Here is a 21,920-nt window from a genome sequence, read left to right on the forward strand (position 1 = left end):
AGCTCATGAATAGGTCAATTAAAAACAGGGGCAATGGCGGGATGTTAATTTCTCCATTTGTCCAGGGCATTGGATTGAAGAATCTCAAAAAGAGGGTCTCCTCCACGGATGCTGGGGAGGGAAGGAGTCCTTATTTTGAACGGAAACCTGCTTTGGCGCGCAGAAAGGAGGCTTGCCTAAGAGAAAAGGCACGCGGCTGGATCCAACCGACATTAGTTCTCAACACGACATGCCTGAGGCGGGAGCGGCTGAAGCTTCGCCAGCCAACTGTTTTCCCGCCCAAATAAAGGAACGCTGGCGAAAAGCGGCGCCTTTTTTTTAGTTCAAAGAGAAAAAAGGCCGACAGAGCCTCCCTCCCTCCCTTCCGTTGACCTGTCAGCGTCTCCTCAGCTGAGACGACGACTTTTATCGCTCCCCCCCCCGCTCCATCGCCATTCAATGGCTTTATCCTAACGACAGATTGTGCCTCAAAATATTTGCAATAGGTCTTCGCCAGCCCCTACAATAGTGGTACTTTTTGGGGGGGGGGGGGCACTGGCCAAACTACAACTCCCAGAATCCTCAAGCTTGAGGGCCGAATAAATGTACAGTGCAGATCCGCGGACGGAGGGCTTCCCGTACAGACTGGGGAAAGAGGAGCCAGGGCTATTTGCCGTTAGAGATTCGCAGGATTTTTCACTGTTCGGGGCGTCAAAAAGCTGCAGTTGCTTCTAAGGGAGCCTGGGTGCATCTTCTATCATCTACCTTGTGCTCTTTACCACATTTAGGAACCCATTTTTGAAGGCTGAGTGGAGGAGTACTGATTTATAAAAGAGAATGCCATAGTGGTCTAGGAAGAACTGGGTTCAAATGCTGTAAGACGTGAAGCACGTTTGGTGACTTTAGGCTCCTCGTACCTCACAGGGGTGTGAGGATAACAAAGGGCTGTACCCTTTGGAAAGAGGGCAGAGTCTATTGAATGTAAGGGTATATAACATGTGATGGTCCAAAATGCTTGTTTTGGGTTGCAAAGCTTTATATGTCATTTTTTGAGGTTGGATTGACAAATTAAAAACAAGGAAGTACAAATAAGGAACTAAAAACCAACTTTTTAATCTAGAAGAGTAGCCCAGAAATGAATACATCCTTCCTCTAAAGAGCTCGGGGCAGGATACGCACACCAATCTGGCCACCGGGATCCATACCATGGTAACATCCAAGCTAGATTACTCTAATGCACTCTATGTGGACATCCCCTCAAAATCAACTGAAAAGAATCCAGTGAGTGCAGTGCAGGAAGCTACTACTCAGCTATTATTGGAAACTTAGTGAATTGTGAATATTAAACCCACTCTACAGTCGCTCCATTTGACTCCATCAATTACTGAGTTCAGTTCTGCTATCACATACAAAGTTCTGCATGGCCTTGGACCCTCATACTTGCAGGATATCCTCTGCCATGACGGCTTTGATTATCTGAGCAGCGCCTTCTGCAAGTGCAGCCCTGAAAACAAGTAAAATGCCCATATGTGTGCCTTCTCCATGGTGGCTGAATGTGTGAATTATGTGTTAGGGTGCTGCAAGACTCTTCATTGCACTGCCACAACAAACTAAACATGGCTTCTCCCTTTGGTATTAGTTTCCAATAAAGACAACTTTCACAGTCTACTTGTTAGGTTTCCAAAAGCGTCTGATGGGCTACTGGAGTAGCTGAAGATTGGTACAAACCAACAAAGCAATCCTTACGTTTAGTGCCCTAAACTGCTATTACATTTTCCAGGAAGGACATAATTTCATTTTTTGATATTAGTGAGAATATATTGTATCCCTCCAAGTCGCAGCTGACTCATAGAGGAGACCCCATAAAGTACCACCTCACAAGGTTTTCAAGGCAAGGGAGCAGAGGTGGTTTGCCGTTGTTTTCCTCTTCACAGCAACTCCAGTTATTCTTGGCCTCTAATCCAAGTGTTGACCGTGGTCAACCCTGCTTAGCTTTCAAGCTCTGACAAGTTTGGGCTAGTTTAGTCTATTAGGACTGCTACTATAGGCAAGTGATATACTGGCTGTATATTATTCAAGGAGAGGTGACACAAAAGTTTGATTCATGATGTGGCTGTTTTACTAATGAAAATGATGGTTGCATGTTGCAATCATCTCATAGCAACAGTGCATGCATAAATTCACTCAAACAGAAGGGAATTCCCACTGAAATAGTAAACATCCCAGTCCACACCTGGTACTGGAACAGTTTCAGGTAAATGGTCATACAGCATTATTAACTACACTCTTGATACAACACACAATGTTCAAGACCACCAAACCTGGGCTTCAAAAGGCCATAAAACCAACTGAGTTCACTCAGCATATCTTTCAAATGTGATGGCAATTAAAAGTCTGTATCTGAGGCTTAATATCAGACACTTAAATCTTTAAAAAATAGTTCAAGAGCATGTTTATTAATAATATTCCAAGCTTCATAGTGAATTAACACGCCCATATGCAGCTTAATAAATAATTTCACACTTTATCAACAGCTATGGATGAGAATGTCACATACTAGTTGCTACACATTGCTTCAAAGTGGGTGTTTATTTGACAAAGGAGTTTAGAAACACTTTCCTGAGTGATAAGAGGTCAGCTGAATTTTAAAGTCCATGGTAAGAACCAGATCCAGCTCCCTAAAGAACAAAACTAGAAGTGTTTCTATTTAAAACAATATGAAAAGTTGACAATCATGAAACTGCTCTTATCGTTTATATTATCTTCCATGTTCCAGCACATTTTATTAAAATTCAAGATAAGATCCTTATTGCAATTTAAAAATATATTTTAATCAAGAAAAGGGGGGGAATACAAAGATGGGTATGTTGGCAGCAAATATCCAACTAGCATTACTTGACAGAACAAAACTCAACTGCACCTCCCCACAATGTATTGTATTAAGCCTACAGCTTGAACGTTGCCGAGGTCTGTGACATGCCATTATAAATGTAGGTGTTATTAAAAATTACAAATTGTTTTGTAATGATTTTCACAATCTCCTGTGCAGCAGCTCCTGTAAAGACAGAAATGGAACAATTTTTTGAAGCAGTTGGAATTTTTTAATCTGACACACCTGCCTGGCTATATTACAGTCTTACATTATCAATGGCAGACATGTTATCTCGAAGCCAGTGTGCCTGGATTAGGATCCGGAAGACCCAGGTCTGCATCATCATACTGCCATGGAAACTTGCAGAGTGACCTTCAGCCAGTCACCTTCAGCCTAACAAACCTCACATGGTTCTTGCAAAGATAAAATGGAGAAGGGGGGAATGATGTAAGCTGCTCTAGGCCCCCACTACGATTGCCAGACCAGGGGTTCCCCTGATCTTGGGGCTCCAATCTGCTGTTGGCTAACTGGCTGGCAAGGGAAGCCCCAGCCCCAAAAAGCCCCTTCTGTATCAACATCAGTGGCACGATGACAGCATGCAGAAGTGATGTCATCATGCCAGGCACATGTCGCAACACTCTAGCATTTTGGCCAAAACTCTATGGTTGCCACATGACATGCCCAGTGTGCTGACATCACTTCGGTGTGACATCACTGCACCAATGACATCATGCTCAGTGATGTCACCCCGCCCTCCCTACTCCCAGAAGGCTCCCTCCCACCCCCCACTGCCCGGGTAAGTAGACCTGGCAACCATAGTCCCCACTGGGAAGAAAGGCGGGATATAAATGAAGTAAATAAAACACCCAGCTCTAGTGGTTGCTAAGATTATATATGATGAAGGCTGTACTTGCAGAAGGGAGAAGGGAAATGCTGCTTGATTCACCTCCATCTTTTAGCTCCCTGTCTGAATGTCCCCCCCCCCTCCACCAGCATTGCTATTTCAGGAAGCTGCAAGAGGAAAGATCAGGAAAGAGCTGCTCCATCCACAAACAGCCCCTTTGCACAAAGGTGATCCTTCCACTGAGGTGAAGCAAAAAGCCTTCACGAAACATCTTGCCGTGATGTGGTAAATTACAAAGTTTCCTGTTTGAATAATGTGTACAATGTGGAAACCATTTCAGAAATTATTTGGATTTTGTCCTTGCAGACACATCTATAAATGTTAGCTTCAAGTATAAATGTGTTTCATGTAGCTCTAATTCTACAAGGTAAATATTCCAGCTGCATACAGTTATACAACAGAAGCATCCGTTCATTTGTATGTTATCAAATCATACCAGTAAAAAAGACAGAACCCACAATCATATTAATATTCTTAATTTATGATAGTGAAACTAACAGTCCACTCAGTAGATCAGTAACAGGATTCTTACCTCCCAAAAATGCAGCAATGGTGTGTGGCTCAGCAGCTCCATAGCGACAACTGTACAAGAAAAACAGCAGTAATCACACTTAGGGGAACATAACAGGACAAACCTGTTTCAGGTTTGGGGACAGCAGTTTTTCCAAAAGGATTAGGTTGTCATTTTAACATGTCTGAAAAGCTTTTAGATCCTTTTCTCCTATATGTATTTAATTGTTTATTGGATGTACTGTGGTGTTTTTATTATTGTTTACTAATATGGAAATCCAGCTTTACTGAATTTCTTGTATGTGTTATAATGTCCTTCTTTGGAACAACCTGCCAAACAAAATACCATGTAGCTTTACTACGGTCCAGTTCTGTGGACAGTGTATGGCTGTCTTATTTAGGCAGGCTACTGATGACTATTAAGTAGTATGCTATGATTGTGTAGGAGATGAGGGCATGATGTTGATAGTATATGAAGCATTTTTTGGTTTTATGTTCTGTCTGCTAAGCCACTGAGTCTCGATGCATGGTGAGAAAAATGGCAAAAAATATTGTAATAAATAAATTAGACTGGGAAGTGGTATTTTTTCTTTTAAATGATACTCACAATTCATGGATATAATCATCCTTCACTGTTACAGGTAACCCATATTCTTGAAGAAAACTATTGAGACAAGATTTCAGTTTTCCAATATCATCCTCCACTTGGTAGTTATAAACTCCTGGGGAGAAAAATTAATTATACTTAAAGCCGACATTTCAGTTAAAAAAACCCAACAGACATTTTACTACCAAACTCAATTTTACCTTTGAAATTTAATACATCAAATCTACAGAATTTTAATAATGGTATGTCCTTCTAGCTTAAAAGGAGAAACAAGATTTGCAACTGATTTATATATTCAAGAACGTGTAACACTGAATATTATTATTAACCATATACAATATTATATTCTACAATACTTGTTCAAAAAACCTATATTACAAATAAATTGATGGCATTAAAGTTTCTGTTTATACCGTGGAGCAGAACAACAAAAAACAATCTTGTGGATCCTTTAAAAAGAACAGACTGATTGTAGTTTCTGTTTATGTGAGCTTGAAATCATATTCAGCAGTTAACTGAAGAGTCTTTGAAGTGCCACAAGGCTCCTTATTGCTTGTGCTGCACAAACTAACACAGTTGCCACTCTGAAATTGGGTATTGTTAAAATCAGCTTACCTGGATATCTTCCATGGTGCTTAAAAAATCTATCCACAGCACGTAACATTAAGTAAAGTACCATCTCACTATCTGGATTGTCCATATGAGAAACTTAAGGGAGGGAAAAGGTCAATATGTAATTCACTTAATGATATGAGGAAGAGCAATGCATCAATAACAATTCAGACTGCTTTAACTTAAAAGCATTTTGCCATGCTGTTAGCCGCCTTGAGTCTGTACAGAATTGGGCGGGATACAAATTTAATGTAAATAAATAAATAAATGAAATTTCACTGTGTAGAAGCAAATCAAAACTTTGATTTTTGCATCTAAGAATAAGACTGCCAAGTTTATTAGCTTCACATCAGGTGGAATCCGAGGTAATATTGTTACTGTCCTGTGCTGAGCCATGGCTCAGTGGTAGAGCATCTGCTTGGCACACAGAAGGTATCAGGTTCAATCCCTCATATGTACAGTTAAAAGGAACAAGTAGTAGTTGATGTGAAAGACCTCTGCCTGAGACCCTGGAAAGCTGCTGCCACTCTAAGTAGACAATACTGATTGCGATGGATCAGTGGTCTGATTCAGCGTAAGGCAGCTTCATGTATTTATGTATGTTCTATAATAATTACTTAGGGCTGCTACCTTTTAACTGGGACACTGACCTACAGCTGTAACAAAGCAGCAACAGTCCTTCCACAGTCATTTGACCTGTTCCCTTCCCTGACATGCCCTACAGCATTCAAAGAAATGTGTTTTCCATAGCAGTTAGAAAAGGGAAAGGACAGACACAAGGACTGCGGAGAGAATGGACAGAAAGACATACAACTGCCTCAAGATTTCCTGCTGCAAGAGGAAGTCTAAAGATCAATGGAACAATATTTTGAGATTATTTACCTGCCAAATCATTTCCTTGGTATAACAACTCTAGAACTTCTACTGTAGCAGCATCTCTTTATGGTCAAAGTTGGTCTATCTTGAAACCATTCACAATGCCAACCACTGCAGAATCCCTACAGGAACCTATAAACTAACATAGCTCGTTATATAAGGAGCAACCTTACCTGTACGTAAGCAACAGGAGTGCATTCTGAGGCTCATTCATTACCCTGCAGCTAAAATACTCATTCTATACTTCACGTAACAGCAGAAATGAAAAAAAGCAGCTACCAGATGCACTGTGCTTCTACTTTTTTTTCTTCTGGACCTAAGTAGGACTTTATTTTCACACCAACATTTGCAAATAAACTGCAATCAAAGAAACTACAGATCGTCAAGTGAACTCATCTTACTTATCTCAGCTTTGTTTGAAGTGTCCAAGCCGTATTCTTCAGAAAGGGACCGGCACCGCACTACTCGAAGAAATGCTGAATTACTGCCTGGGGGGAGGGAGGGGGGGGGACACACACACAGCATTCTTAGCAGAGACATCAATTTTCAAAACAAACATTATTAGTTCCTTAGAGATAAATTATTGTAATATAGATGAATCTGCCGTTCCTTCAGATTTGTAGAGAAATCCCCCACATCTGTCCCTAGCTCCATTTTCCAGATCTACTGATCCAAACTCTATGGCCCATTTCAGAATTAGATACATGATACATTCAACTTAAATACTTACTGCAGAGCTGAGTAGCATTTTGCTGCTAATATCTCACTTAATGATCTGGTACCTGCAATTCCTTTAGTTTACCATCATACATCATTCAAACAGTTGCTACCAACAGCTTTCCCCCAACTTTTGTCTAGTCAGCTCAGTACTCTTCAATTCCTTGTAATCTAGAGGACTCAACTACTGGTCAGCACCCATCAGAAAGAAAAGGCAGCCCCGCAAAAGTTTGATGCATGGTATTTTAGGCAAGAAGAAGTTTCCTCCATTCACTCGAATGATGCCCGAAGCTTTGATCACGAGCTGGAAAGGCAGCAACATAGCTGTCAACAAGACAGTGCAGAGATGGAGGCTTTTTTTGCACACATCTAGAGGTACATGTGCACTGAACCTTCCCTCCCCCATGTGAGAAAAAAGTTCCTACATCCCGGTATACGTCCACCGCAGAAAGCAAGCTGGAATACCTACTAACATTTACTAAAGGCACACTATTAAAACAAAGCTTTAAAAAAATGAATACTTACAAAGTAATTTTAACTCTCTCTGAGAAATGGATTCTGGGGCCTATAAAATAAAAGGATCATTAAATGCAGCTGTCAGGTGGTAAGTAACTCTACTCCTCAAAGTGAAATTGTCTTGTTGTCAAGACACAGCTCGTCTCATTTGGCATTAGTACAAGCACGTATAAACAGCAAGCAAAAAATTACTGAGGAAAAGCCAGGGTGCTGCACCAGAGTGGTCAATCAGACCTGGGAAAAGTAAGATTCAAATGCCCACTTGCCATGAATCATACTGAATGACAATGGACCAGTCACTGTGTCTCAGCCTAACCAACTGTCACAGGTTTGTTGTATAAATAAAATGGAGGGGGAAGACCATGTAAACACCTTGGGAAAAGGGCAAAATAAAAATATAATCAATAAACAAGCAAACTTCACTAGATTCTTAAATACTTTTTCATGCCAGCTATTTTAAAAATAATCTTTTAGTATGAATTTACTCATTGCTTAATTGTATTTTCTACATGCTGATTCTTGTGTTATGTTAAGGGGGTCTGTGGTAGTGATAAAAGCCTCAGCCACTGAATGGATAAGATGCTCTGCCAGAGAGAGGCACAGTAAATAGAGCCAATAAAAAAGAAAAAGCAGAAGATAGTTGTTAAAAATGAACAAAATTCCGAGAGGAACACAAGTGCTTGATTGTATTTATATCCTGCCCATTCTTTCTTCTAGGAATTCAAGGCAGCTTACATACAAATTTCAAGAGGTCATCCATCTGGATCAATGTTCCCTCTAAGCTGAGGTAGTGTGAGCTAGCTCACAGTTTTTCAGCTTCCAGCTCACACATTTTTGGATTAGCTCAGGAAAAATGGCCCCAGAGCAAACTAATTTCTGCAGTAGCCAAATCACTCACTCACAACTTTAATGCCAGTAGCTCACAAAGTAAATTTTTTCCTCACAAGATTCCACAGCTTAGAGGGAGTATTGATCTGGACCCTTACACACCTGGCCCCTTTAAGACTACAATAGCCTCCCAAATGTTAAAAGCCAGCTGTAATGTTTAAAAGGCCTGGTGATTTCCCAGGGCTGTTAAACAGGAGGGGCACTCTGGATTGGGCTACTACATAGGAATTGTTATTTTGTGTTACTGAAGGGCAGAGACACTCAACTCATTATGGTTCACTGAACTCACCTTGCCTACTGACTGTAACATCTTAGAAGCATAATTACCCACAGCTTCAGCATCTTTTTTGGCTTTCTCACGGTACCTTAAAGAGAAGGTGAAAAAATTCTTTAACAAACCTTCACTACTGGCACATTCTCACTTAGAACATGGGGAATCACACCAGTGTTATACCTTTTAACAGAGGCATATGGAACAGATAACAGTCAACTGACCCAAAATATATCATTTACACAGTTATTCTTACTACTTATTTACTTTGTAAAGGTAAAGTTGGTCGCCTGTGCAAGCACCAGTCGTTTCTGACTCTGGGATGATGTTGCTTTCACAATGTTTTCATGGCAAATGTTTTACGGGGTGGTTTGCCATTGCCTTCCCCAGTCATCTACACTTTCCCCCCAGCAAGCTGGGTACTCATTTTACCGACCTAGGAAGGATGGAGGGCTGAGTCAACCTCGAGCCGGCTACCTGAACCCAGCTTCTGCCGGGATCGAACACAGGTCATGAGCAGAGCTTAGGACTGTAGTACTGCAGCTTTACCACTCTGCGCCACAGGGCTCTTAACACTTATTTACTTTATATGCATACAAATCAGAATAGCTGTTTATAAAAAGAAATGTGATAAACTGCTCTGGAATCTGCCCAGTACTACCAGCTTGAATACATGCTACCCGTAACACAAACATCAGGGGACCAAAAACATTTCAAGCTGAATTCCAGAGGGACAGCCACGTTCACCTAGCTTCAAACACAGAGAGTGTTACAGAACATCAAAGACTCTCAGATTTAACAAAGCTGCCTTCCTCCCACCTCCAACTGTTGTGCCAGTTATGCCAATTTTGCTAGTCGAACTGGATCAGCATGATCAGTTCAAGAGAATGGCACAGCCCTGACGTGGACTGTGCTATGATGAGTCACACCAACTGACATGACACACAACACAAATTCCTTTATATGGAAAGGTCCTCAAAGAACTGTCTTAATAATCTGTGACTATAACCAAACAATACATTGTTGGCCCTAGGGTATAAATCTCATTTTCTAGATTCAGTCCTCAGTGAATCCCATGCCGGGAGGGCTCAGTAATTCTGCATGGAAAGCAGAGGCTTTAAGTTCCAGCTTCAACCCATGACACCCAGTCAGAAGTATCAGGTTGAAGGTTATACAAAAGGCCTCCATCTGAGACCCTGGAGAGCTGCTGCCAGTCAGAGTAGACAAGACTGACCTTGACAGACCAATGGTGTGACTCCATGTCAGCAGCTTCATGTGTGTGTGTGTCAACGCTAAAGTACTTTGATACCAAATAAATAATTTAAAGGCATCTACAAGTGTGCCACGGTTCAGTTTTAAATTTTAAACAGTATAATATAGGAGGCTCCAAAAGGTAGCTTGTAAGTTACTGGTAGCTTGCTAGCTGCTGCTGCAGAGTATACGCTAGAAGATAAGGAACAGATCTCCTCTAGGCTTTTTAAAGCTTTTTATTTCGTAGGATTTCCCTCTGCAAGGCTCAGCTGACAGCTGCATTACTACTGCCCACATTTTGTTTTGAGGGCAGAACAAAGCTTGATTAACATGCCAGGGGGCGTAGCTTGGGATATTTTTCATTCAAGTAAAGATAAGGTTGGCAAATGCTGGTATAAAACAAGAATTTTCATTTCTTTTAGACAACCAGGTTTTTCATAAAGAGAAAGTGTAATTAGGAAGAGAAGTTGTGATCTACATTTTAAAAAATAGGTTCCAGCATTTTGGTACACAAGCATTCTCCACTTTAGAAATGATCTGTTAACACAGTCATATCAAATGGAGGGGGGGGGGGACCTCAAAAGGGTCACCTGAAGAACCTATAGATACTGCTGATCTTTGTAAACAATTTTCCCTCACTGTCAGAAAGCCATTTACCAACATTAACATAAAGCGAAATGGGTGTAAAAAGCACTTACACATTTTGCAATTTGATAAATTTACCAGAATCAGCTATCATATCAGGAATTGTACCCCTGACAGGTAAGTTTCCTTGACCTTCTTTTGCCACAAATTCTTTTAGAGCTCGGACCAAAATCCAAAAAGATGGTGTCTAAAAAAAAATTTAAAAAGATGCACAGATTAAAGTCCATTGACTTTTTCTACCCAGAAATGGAGAAGGCTGGATAACAACTGGACAAGCATATTACCTGCTGTGAGAGACTGGTACAGCAGTCATCATTCAAGATGTCTTCAATATAAACTGGAACCTGAAATAAAAAAGCAGGGAGTACTCACACCAACAACCTTCCTAAGAATAGTTTTGTTCAGTATTTCTGCTGCTAGAATTATCAGGGAGAAGGGATTCTTCTTTACCTTTGTAGGAACAACAGCTGTATTCACATTTTTAATGGCTTCTTCAAAGTTTTCTTCATCTTCTTGGACTCCATTTTCATTCCTCAAAATACCTAAGGAAAAATAAGATTACTAACTGAAGCAATCAGATTTTAATACAAATGTTGTCCATCTTCTTCCCCATTTGTGGAAAACTGTCAGATTTGTTAAGCTCAGTTCCAGGCGTGCTGCTTTTAAAAGCAGTTTATGTTCACACACCCAGGACCCCTGTGGCACAGAGTGCAGCACTGCGGTCCAAGCTCTGTTCACAACCTGAGTTCGATCCCAGTGGAAGCTGGGTTCAGGTAGCTGGCTCAAGGCTGACTCAGCCTTCCATCCTTCAGAGGTCGGGAAAATGAGTACCCAGCTTCCTGGGGGTAAACAATAAATGACTGGGGGAGGCAACAGCAAAACACACTTTTAAAAGTCTGCTGAGAAAATGTCATTATGTGACGTAATCCCTTGAGTTGGCAATGACTAGGTGTTTGCACAGGGGACTTCCTTTACCTTTTTTATGTTCAAACAAACATATATAAGGGTATATAGTAGACACAGAAGACAGAAATCCAACTTGATACCACAGAATCCCACACAAACCAGCAACTTTTAATACTCTGTCAAAAGCAATCACTTTATTCTTACCTTGCCTAATCATCTCCCGGAAGGCTTCCTTTTCTTTGTAGGTCCTGGGCATTTGACCACCATTCTAAATTGAAAAACAAAACAAAAAATCCACAGTTATATATTTGATCCATGTAAAAACTACACACAGTCAGACGTTAGAAGCTAACTTGAAGTGAAGAAGGCCAAGCAACAAGATATACTGACTGTGCATCTGTGTTCAAACACGTAACAGAAATTGTGGATTTCCATATGCTTAAGTTCTTGTCTGATCATATGATAACAAGGATAAGATAACTGAACAGTTTTCTAAAATCACTAGAGCAAACAGAGATGACAAAACACTGACAGATGAAAGGACCCAAGCCAGGAATGTGGGGCAAAAACAGTCCTGTCCCAGTCCAAAACCAATACGGGTTCATGCACAGGAAGCCACAAAGGGGGAAGGGAGAGAGGAGGAGAAAAAGAGATTTGATTTATACCCCGCTCTTCACTCAGAGTGGTTTACAATATTCTTCCCTTCCTCTCCCCTCAAAAGATACCCTATGAGATAAGTGGGGTTGAGAGAGCTCTGAGGGAAGTGTAACAGACCCAAGATCACCCAGCTGACTGTATGTGGAGCAGTGAGGAATCAAACCTGGTTCTCCAGATTAGAGTCCGCCACTCTTAACCACTGCACCAAAATGACTCTCTGCATATTCCCTATGCCCCATCCAGACCCTCTCATCTCATTTTCTTGCGCTCCAATCAGGAGTAACCTGAGCAGTCCAAGGGAAAGGAAGTTCTCCTGAGGGGGCTAAGGGAGGCATGCAAAGACAACCCAATCCCCCACACTGCCACACACCTGCTAATGCACTTGTGTTGTGCTGAACCTTGCAAGATTCTGTGCCTGAGAGATTCAGAGGTGTTCAACTGTATCGGGCCCAATGTCCTTCCCTTTCAAATCCACAGATAGTGTTTGTTTACTTTCTGGAAAGCGATCCAGTTCAGTTACGCGCTATACATTTGATTCAAGCCCAATGGGATTTTAAAAGTCTTAGGCCTGGTCTACACTTGCAGAATGAGGTGGCAGAATTCTGAGGAGGTAAAATGGACTGTACCACTTCACCAGGGGGCAGCGGAGGTCATATTTTCTAAAACTCACTGCTAATTTTTTTAAAAGTCGCATCAGAGAGAAATATTCTAACTAGTTTCCCCACTTATTAGGAATTAACAGAGGTGAGTTTTGAGGAAAGATTGTAGCGCTTCCTCCCACCTCTGCATCTTTTGTCCTGCATCTGCAGCCTTTGTCCTGCAAGGGTGCAAATGCCCATTCTCTTCAGAGGGATGCATAATTTCAGAGCTCTGCAGCACCAGCCATTAAAAAATGCATTAGAATAATGTCACAATTTTACATACCTCGTCATGCCATTTCTCTAGATATTTAGCTACAATCACAATCCATGGAGTGTGGCTGTGGTCCTGCAAACACAAGGAAACATCGGGAGCTTCAGTCATGGGTATCTCACAGAAATCACTGTTTAGCTCTGTATGCAATTCTCCCAAGTTAATGCTGAAGACTGGCAATTCTGTTCTGTATTTGGACTCAAGTGAGCTCTTAATGCTCAGATTCTTTTAGCTATTCCCCCCCCTCAGTTATTCAGTCCTTCTTGGGCTGTCTGCCACAGCTAAATGAGGATCTCAGAATGGAAGTGTGTTGAGAAGGCAAGGCTTTCACAAAGAATCCCCCCCTCCAATTTCTTTCATCAGAGACAGATCAGGCAGTTGGTCCTGTATCTCACCCCCCCATGACCTAGCTACAGTGACCCAAACTAGGCTGGATTATTTTAACTCTCTCTATGTAGGGCTGCAGTTGGTGCAGAATGCAGCAGCAAGGGTAGTTGACGTTGTCATCTGTGTGGACACGTATCCACCCTGTGCTGCATGAACTGCAATGGCTGCCTTTTGAGTATCCCATTCAAGGTGATGGTACTTACCCTTAAAAGCCCTATACTGGCCAGAGGCCACCATGTCTTTGGGACCATTCTCCCCCATATGAGCCTTGCAGGACCTTACAATCTATGAACCAAAACCTCCCGGTGGTTTTCAGTCCCAGGGACATCCGACTTGCCTCGACTTGGGCCCTGGCCCTCCGTCTGCTGGAAAGAGCTTCCATTAGAGATCAGGGCTCTGTGGGACCTGTTACAATTCCACAGGGCCTGTAAAAATGGAGCTCTTCCACCAGGCCTTTAGTTGAGGCAGTGGGTGTCTCCTTTCTATTAGGCCTCCACTCCAGCGATCTCAAACTGAATGACCACCTGAAGACCCAACTGGTTCTATCTGTTGAGGCATTGATCAGCTGTTCTGAACATTTTAGCTGTATTTTTAATCTGTAAATTTTAGTGCTGTGATTTTAGTGTTATGACTCTATGATGGAACCCACCCTGAGCCTGCTTGCGGGAAGGACAGGATACAAATCCAATGAAATAAAATAAATCTTTAATGATCAGTTCACACATTATTTACAGGGAACAAGCATGTGAGTTTCTCTAGCAACCATATGAAATCCTTATATAGGGTAAATCAGGATCTGTGGTAGTGAAGCCTACAGAAAGTCTCCATGTTTGCACTTCGTTTTTAAATTGAATCTTTTGGAACCAAGGCAGTGGTTACAATTCACTTCCTCTGGAATAAATCCAAAGTTTGCATGCATACTGCTGAACAGAAGTCAGAGCTCGTGCTGACCTTTTTTTCCATGTGATCCAAATCATAAGCCTGAAGAAACTCCCGCAGTTCTGGAAACGGGTTATCCAGTCTCAGATCATCCAACGCGTTATCAGGGTGAGACTCTACAACTGTTAAAACATTAAGAGAACCTTAGCTTTTCTTTCCATTTTAATAGAGAGCATTAACATCTCACCCTCAGATATTAATGGCTGCTGAGGAAGTCATCAGAGGAAAGTGAGGCAGCAGCCAGGCCAGGTCTCCAGGGCACCTGGACCCAAATCCAGCCAAGAACTCTTCCCTCAAAAACCTTATTATATTGCCAATTGCTGTGATCTGTTTTTTTGAGCCATTTTTTAAAAGCTCAGAAATCTGATAAAAACCACACACCTGCTTCTTACAAGCTAAATCTGAAATAAATGTCACTGAAACTGTGGCTAGGTTTCTTCAAGCAGCCATTTATTTACATAGCGACATTCTTAAACCAACCTTGGGCTAATTTTATGATGATGTATTTATACTGAGAAGTGTCTCAGCTATAATAGTACCTTTATTAATGTTCATCTGACTGAAATGTATCTTATGCCAATAAAGGTAACTGAACTGAAAAACAACACACTACAAATAAATGATTATATCTGAATTTGTATACTAATGCAGCTTTCTATGGTCACACAACACCATTCACTTGAAGTGAGAAGTGAAAATAACATACATTACGAAAGTCCTTAAGAAAAATACACAATAAAGGACAGTATGTAACCTGGAGGATCTCCTGTATTGTCCAGCCTAATCCTAACTCAATTACTGCAAGTCATACCTGTTCCTGAAATATTTTGCCAACATCTACATCACCGATAAACTCAGACATACAGGCACATGTGCACCTCATAAAACCAAGCATGTGTGATATGAAGCTGTTTAAAACAGGTTCAATGTTTTAAGAGCTTCTTTTAAGAGTAGGCAAAACCTTCCATCAGTAGCCAAATCTCTTACCTTGATGTTCTTTGATAACTATTCGAATGTATCCTACTAATCCGTAAGTCCTACAAACAACAAGTGGGATGTTGTAATTCCACAGGACTTCAGCTAGCCGGAGTAGCGTACTGTAAAAACAAAAAATAATGGGTTGGAAAGGAACCAGGACCAAGACAGATGGCAAATTGCTGTGAATACTTGAGCTGCACAATAAGCAGAGGGTTATACAACAGCTGTCATGCTTCCACTACCTCTAGTGCCAAGTAGGAGATCTTTTAAGTACAACGCTCTAACACAAAATACAAAACACTTTGGCGTGCACTTTTTAGTACAGCACTGACACAAAATACAAAACACTTCTGCTTGCAGTTGGCATTTGGGGATTCAGTCTTTTGTTTTCTAAAACAACTGTTTTGAAAACCTCCAAGACTGGACTTTTCCTCTTAATAGCAGGACACAGCATACGTTTCTGTTGAATATATGATACCATGATATAAAAAAACCGACAGAAAACACCACTTTAAGCATCTCAATCTCATCTCTTTTAAACAACTGAGGCTTATTTTATACCGGTTTGGCAAAACAGCACTAGCTAAGGTAAAAGAAAAAAGAAAAATGCTAGCAGCGTAACAGGTTTTGTGAATCTATATACTAAGTTTGCAAAGAAACTTGTTCATTATACAAACACACTAAGTGGGGGGATGCATACGCAAAAAACAGTAGCTCAGTATGTTTATTAATTGAAGGACAGATGCAGAGCATCAGAGCTTCAATACCATGTCCCTCATGGAGCTAAACTAACCATCCAACAGCAAACAACCCACATTACCACTTCTGCACTGCAAAGCTGTGTGCAAGAAAGAATTTTAGGAAGCAAAACAATGTGTGAATGTGGATGACCTAACCTCATGATTATTACATTTCCAGCATAGCAAACAAGGATAAATAGCTGGTGCGGATCCTCCTCCCTTGCAGAAGAGATGAGGTAGCCCTGCTTTCCACTCCTATTTCCTGCCAAACTCCCACTTCAGCTCTTATTTAGGCGATTTCAAAGCAGATGTTATGTTTTCCATTGATGAACAGACACAGAGCTGTATATAGGTTGAAAGCATTAAGAATTAACATTAAGCAACATTAAGAAAAGTATCAGCTCAACTCTCACTCACCTTTCTGGGAGCTGAGTTGCAATCACAACGTTAAACCGACAGAAAAATGAAGGATCGTTGCCTAGAAGCGTATCTGGATTCTTAAGAAATGCAAAATATACACACATTGGATTATATAGCAAACAAGCACAAATTCAAAATTGGTGTTAATGGGTTGGGGTTATGTTCCACTAATGACTCTTTGGAGCAGGGAGTCTTCTGTCAACACTAGAGGCTCTTCCACCAGAAGCAGGAAGTCTTTGCATTGACAGAAGACTCCCGACACAGAAGGAAAGCATCACCGTCAGCGGTCAGTGCCATAGGATCCAGCCCAGTGTTAGGCATTTAGCGAACCTTTCTAAATTGCCGTCCTATTTTATTATGAACAGATGCACAATAGTAATTTGAATGTAATCTTTTCTCCCAGTGATTTGAAATCTTTCTAATGACAACTATAAAAATATAAAAATGAACCTTCTGGACCTACGCATGCACACACTGCCTCCTCATCCAACGCTACCTCAGCCTCTTTGTCCCATCTATGGCACCTGAGGTTGCTGTGACATACACTTTTTCTTTCTTCCTTTTTTGGGGGGACATTTTTGTATTTTGTTTGTGCACGTGCATATATGACTTCTGGTGACTGACCCCTACTGGGGTGTGGAGGGCATTCAGGGAATCAGATTTGCTTTCATTTTCCTTACATTTTCAATCCTTCTGTTTCATATCACCAATACAGGTGGACAGATGAACCATCCATTCTTTTATACTTCTTTAATACAATCACACTCCAGAACGTGATTGGCACAAACCTCTTCCACAAAGTTTCCCGAGACATCACTGTTCAATTCTTGCAGTAGTTCCGTTGCACACTGTGCTCGATTCTGTTAAACACACACAAAAAATTAGACTTGTTAGAAATCAATAGTACCAATCCTATACATACACAGAACTGGACAGTACGTTCAAATTCCAACCTCAGGACTTTGGTGTGGACACTGTTTTAGATCTTTTTTATGTGGTCGGAGACATACGAAGACATAGAAACTTAAAAAATGGCTGACAGTGACTAATGACTGCTGGACAGTCTGAGAGCTTAAGCTATTGGTCGATCTGCTATGTCATCATGAAATGTTGAGCAATAAATACAAAGAGCAGAAGTGACTATGCTGCTAGTGGGTCATGTTGCAAAGAGATGACGATTCAGAAAACTAAATGTATAGTGTGACCTCTATTTCTTCATGGGGTTTTTTTTCTAGTTGATAGAGTGGTTTGGAATAGTGGTTAAGAGCAGCAGGCTCTAATCTGGAGAAATGGGTTCGATACCCCACTTCCCCACTTGAAACTAGCTGGGTGACCTTAGGAAAGTCACAGCACTCTCAGCCTAAAAATAAGTATAACTCACTTTTTAAGAGCTACAGCTTTGGCAGCCAAACTATCCCCCAGGGGTCTCCAGGCTATTCCACACACCATACGGTAATCTTTTTTCCAATTTCTTTCTAATTTCTGACATTATAAGGGGAGAAAAAAACTTAAACTGACCCAGAGGATAACCTGCATATATGTAGCAATGCTGGCAAGTAGTATAATTAAGAGATTCTGAATTTGTTGTTCTTCAGTCGCACAGTCGAGTCCGACTCTTTGCAACCCCATGAACAAAGTCACGCCAGGCCCTCCTGTCTTTCACTATCCTCCAAAGTCTGCTCAAATTCATGTGTTATATCAGTAATACTATCCTCCAAATTCTGAATTTAGAATGGACTAATTGCAATAAAGCTTTCCATAAATTTGAATAGGGATTCCAATCATTCTTACAAATTCTGCAAGCAGGTTATCTGTATTAAAGATATAGTTCTTTATTACAAAAAGGAAAGAAAACATAAGTTGCATCAGATGGTACTGCAAAATCAGTTTTTCATTTAAAATTACTTTACCTGGCCAATATTGCTTCTTTGCAGGAAAAAACTGAAAAGTGTAAACAGAAGCCATTAATTTAAAATTTCATTTAAGATTGGGGAGGGGGGGATCCAGTAATCAAATGTAGCAATTTATGAAATATAGCATTTTGAAAAGAAAAATACTCTTCTCTCCCATTCAATAAAAATATTACAACAGCAGACAAGATTTGGATAACAGGTCCATTTTACTCATTTTAATTAGTTTCAGGTTATTTATATTTTACGGTTTCAGGGCTTTTTTGAGTAGGAACGCACAGGAACACAGTTCTGGCTAGCTTGGTGCCAGAGGGTGTGGCCTAACATGCAAATGAATTCATGCTGTTTCCCTCCCCCTTTACAAAAAAAGCCCTGTGCAAAACAATGGTGATATCAGGAATGTGTGGCCTAATATGCAAATGAGTTTCTGCTGGGCTTTTTCTACAAAAAAAGCCCTGTACGGTTTTATTCACTCACTAAATGCTAAATTCTTATGTGTCCAATAAATACAATCCAAAGGACTCCTGTTGAATCCAATCCCGTGGTTTTGGAGCTAACCAACAATTAATCTCTTTCATGCTCATGAAAATACTACAAACTCGTATAGAAACACACACCTATTTCCGACATCTTCACCAGTCACTTGACTGCCGTCGACAACCGTAAAAGATCCAACTCCTTGAAGATGAAAGCAACATGGTATTTATATCAAATTTCAATTTCTATATTCCATAAGTTTTTTTAGCTTTACTTTATATTTATACCTGGCAGTACTAGGTTTTTGAGAATCTCTTGTCCTGTGGCAGTTGCACAGATCAAACAAACATGAGCAAGTTCTAAAGCTTCTTGACCATGGTCACCCCATAACCTGCAAGACAAACACAGAGGTCCAGTTCTACATGAATGCAAAAGCATGGTTTCATTATGGTTTGCTTCAGAAACCAGGATAGCTAACAAAAGATCTTTCAAATCCCAGTTTACCTCAATAATTCCTGACATTATCTACCTGGATGGCACAGGGAACCAAATCTATGCAGCTTCAATTAGACTAAACCATGACTAGTTAATGGGGGAGGAGGGAATGAGATGAGAACAGTAATGTTAGCTGCAATTCTCCATATACACTCCCATTTTGACATCTGGGCAGCTGCACCGATGAACTATTTTCTTGTTCTCTTAAAATTTTTCTCATAGTTATTATTTTACTTTGGATTGCTTTATTTTAACCATGCCAATACCTTATTTTAACCATGTCTATACTATATGTAAAGTTCAAATAACATTAAGCTGGCTTGGGAATACATATACACTGGGTCAATTTGGGGGATATAGGAAAACACTTCCAAAGACAGATCAAGATCAGAATCGAAAGCCATGTTAGTCTGTCGCAGATGAAAAGAGCAAGAGTCCAGTAGCACCTTAAAGACTAACAAAATTTGTGGCAGGGAATGAGCTTTTGTGAGTCATGAAAGCTCATTTTTGTTGTTCAGACGCACAGTCGAGTCTGACTCTTTGTGACCCCATGGACAAAGTCACGCCAGGCCCTCCTGTCTTCCACCATCCTCCAAAGTCTGCTCAAATTCATGTGTTATATCAGTAATAATGTCCAGCAATCTCATCTTTTGTCGTCCCCTTCTTCTTTTGCCTTCAGTCTTTCCCAGCATCAGGATCTTCTCCATATCTGAGGTTGTTGATGTTTTTCCCGGCAATCTTAATTCTGGCTTGTGCTTCATCCACATATGAGTATGTGAAAGCTCATACTCTGCCACAAATGTTATTAGTCTTTAAGATGCTATTGGACTCTTGCTCTTTTCTAATGCTCTAGAAGGGATGTAATGGTTCAACCCAGGGGAGACCAAACTGTGGCTCTTTCACACATATTGTGGGGCTCTCAAAGCCTCTATCATCCCATCAGCTGGCTGGGAGAAGGCATTTCTCTCCTTAAATGATTTCTCCAAACCAAGCCAGCCAGAGAATGCATTTAAGTTAAAGTTGCTTTCTTTCCACCTCTCTCACCCCCTACCTATTTGCCTTCCTGCCTTGTGGCTCTAAAACATCTGACATTTATTCTATGTAGCTCTTATGTTAAGCAAGTCTGGCCACCCCATACTGAAATATGTAAAATAATACTTTGCTGCTGCTGCTGCTGCTATTTGCTTGCAATGTTAACGGTTGGGTCTTTGCATCTCCAAAAAGGCCCAAAGTGCACTTAGGCAGACTTACTGCCTTCCAAGTCCACAGAAGCCAGTGAGCTCGAAAAAGTACAACTCTGCCGGCTTTAGTATTTCTAGAATGCGCATGCATTGGACAGCACCGCAAATCGGCAGGATCCCAAGTCGGAAGCTGAGGAAGGTCCCAAGAGCCAACCTGAATTGCCGCTGCAAGCCCACAGCGGTGCGTCACTAGGCAACAGCCAAGCCCCCTGCCTGGCCCGGGCACAGCCTCTGCAGCCCACTCGCGGCCTGCTCCCTTGTTTTCAGCCCCACCCCCGGGCGGAGGAAAGCACAGAGACCATTTTCCGGCTTGCCAGCCCTCAGCCCCGTCCCCCTCGCCCTCGAGGCCGACCTGAGCTGCCGGTCGTAGCGCTGCTCCTTCATGCTGACTCTGCCCTGTCGCTGCTGTTGCAGCTGCTGCACGGCCGCCGCCATGATGCCCGCTCCTTTCACTCCCCGCCTGCCCGGCGCAGACACTTTCCTGCGCTTCCTCACGCTATCCTGAAGAGGGAGCTCCAGGGCAGAGCCCGGCACCAAGTGCGCCTGCGCTTCCAGCCATGCGGTGATGCTTTAGCCTTTTCTTAAAGATCGTTTAATACCTGCGATGTCTGAGTTCAGTGGCACCTTTTTAAACTATATATATATGTGATAAGTTTATTTTAAAAATTCCGTTTGTACAGAACTTTGTTGGATTAAGTAATATCAAGTAGATTAATTCCACACCTAAAAAAATTCTACTGTGCATGATATATATATAACTTTGTAGAACATCTTATTTAGCATTTAAGAAAAAATCTCGTTCGCTAATCAATCAATCAATATATAAATAAATATCTTATTAAGACCAACAAAAAGTTTAAAAGGTAAAGACCCTGTGCAAGCACCAGTCGTTTCCAACCCTGGGGTGACATTGCTTTCACAACGTTTTCATGGCAGACTTTTTTACGGGGTGGTTTGCCATTGCCTTCCCCAGTCACCTACACTTTCCCCCAAGCAAGCTGGGTGCTCATTTTACCTACCTCGGAAGGATGGAAGGCTGAGTCAACCTCGAGCCGGCTACCCGGCTTCCACCGCGATCGAACTCAGGTCATGAGCACAGCTTAGGACTGCAGTACTGCAGCTTTACCACTCTGCACCATGGGGCTGGTTTTTTTACTAGTTCACCGATCAGTCAATCAATATATAAATAAATATCTTATTAAGACCAACA

At 41.3% G+C, this 21,920-nt stretch overlaps 1 protein-coding gene across 2 annotated transcripts; it reads right to left on the reverse strand.

Annotated features, from left to right (window-relative positions):
* Positions 1-2,788: 2,788 nt before the first annotated feature.
* Positions 2,789-21,195, reverse strand: NAE1 (NEDD8 activating enzyme E1 subunit 1). Of its 2 annotated transcripts, none has more exons than XM_060253883.1 (20): positions 21,063-21,195; positions 19,262-19,365; positions 19,115-19,175; positions 18,498-18,528; positions 17,376-17,447; positions 16,585-16,664; positions 15,437-15,546; positions 14,462-14,571; positions 13,136-13,198; positions 11,759-11,822; positions 11,099-11,190; positions 10,933-10,992; positions 10,702-10,835; positions 8,771-8,846; positions 7,603-7,642; positions 6,762-6,848; positions 5,488-5,580; positions 4,873-4,987; positions 4,288-4,337; positions 2,789-3,034 (listed from the first exon to the last, which is right to left on the reverse strand). In XM_060253883.1, the coding sequence occupies exons 1-20, from the start codon at positions 21,143-21,145 to the stop codon at positions 2,925-2,927; spliced, it is 1,635 nt and encodes a 544-aa protein (XP_060109866.1). In that variant the 5' UTR covers positions 21,146-21,195; the 3' UTR covers positions 2,789-2,924. The 2 variants fall into 2 exon arrangements, with proteins under 2 accessions (XP_060109866.1, XP_060109867.1); XM_060253884.1 differs by having other exon boundaries at positions 6,762-6,844; positions 7,599-7,642; positions 21,063-21,170.
* Positions 21,196-21,920: the final 725 nt, after the last annotated feature.

This window comes from Heteronotia binoei, chromosome 14, assembly GCF_032191835.1.
Source record: "Heteronotia binoei isolate CCM8104 ecotype False Entrance Well chromosome 14, APGP_CSIRO_Hbin_v1, whole genome shotgun sequence".
Taxonomy (NCBI): Eukaryota; Metazoa; Chordata; class Lepidosauria; order Squamata; family Gekkonidae; genus Heteronotia; species Heteronotia binoei.

What these genes read in the sequence shown, in the direction of transcription:
- NAE1 (XM_060253883.1), bottom strand. Translation starts at nt 21,145, where the DNA reads ATGGCGGCGGCCGTGCAGCAGCTGCAACAGCAGCGACAGGGCAGAGTC. An exon ending in TAGAGAAATGGCATGACGAG is followed by an intron (nt 11,823 to 13,135) that starts GTATGTAAAATT and finishes TTTTCAATTTAG; the next exon opens with AATGGTGGTCAAATGCCCAG. An exon ending in GAGAGAGTTAAAATTACTTT is followed by an intron (nt 6,849 to 7,602) that starts GTAAGTATTCAT and finishes CCCTCCCCCCAG; the next exon opens with GCAGTAATTCAGCATTTCTT.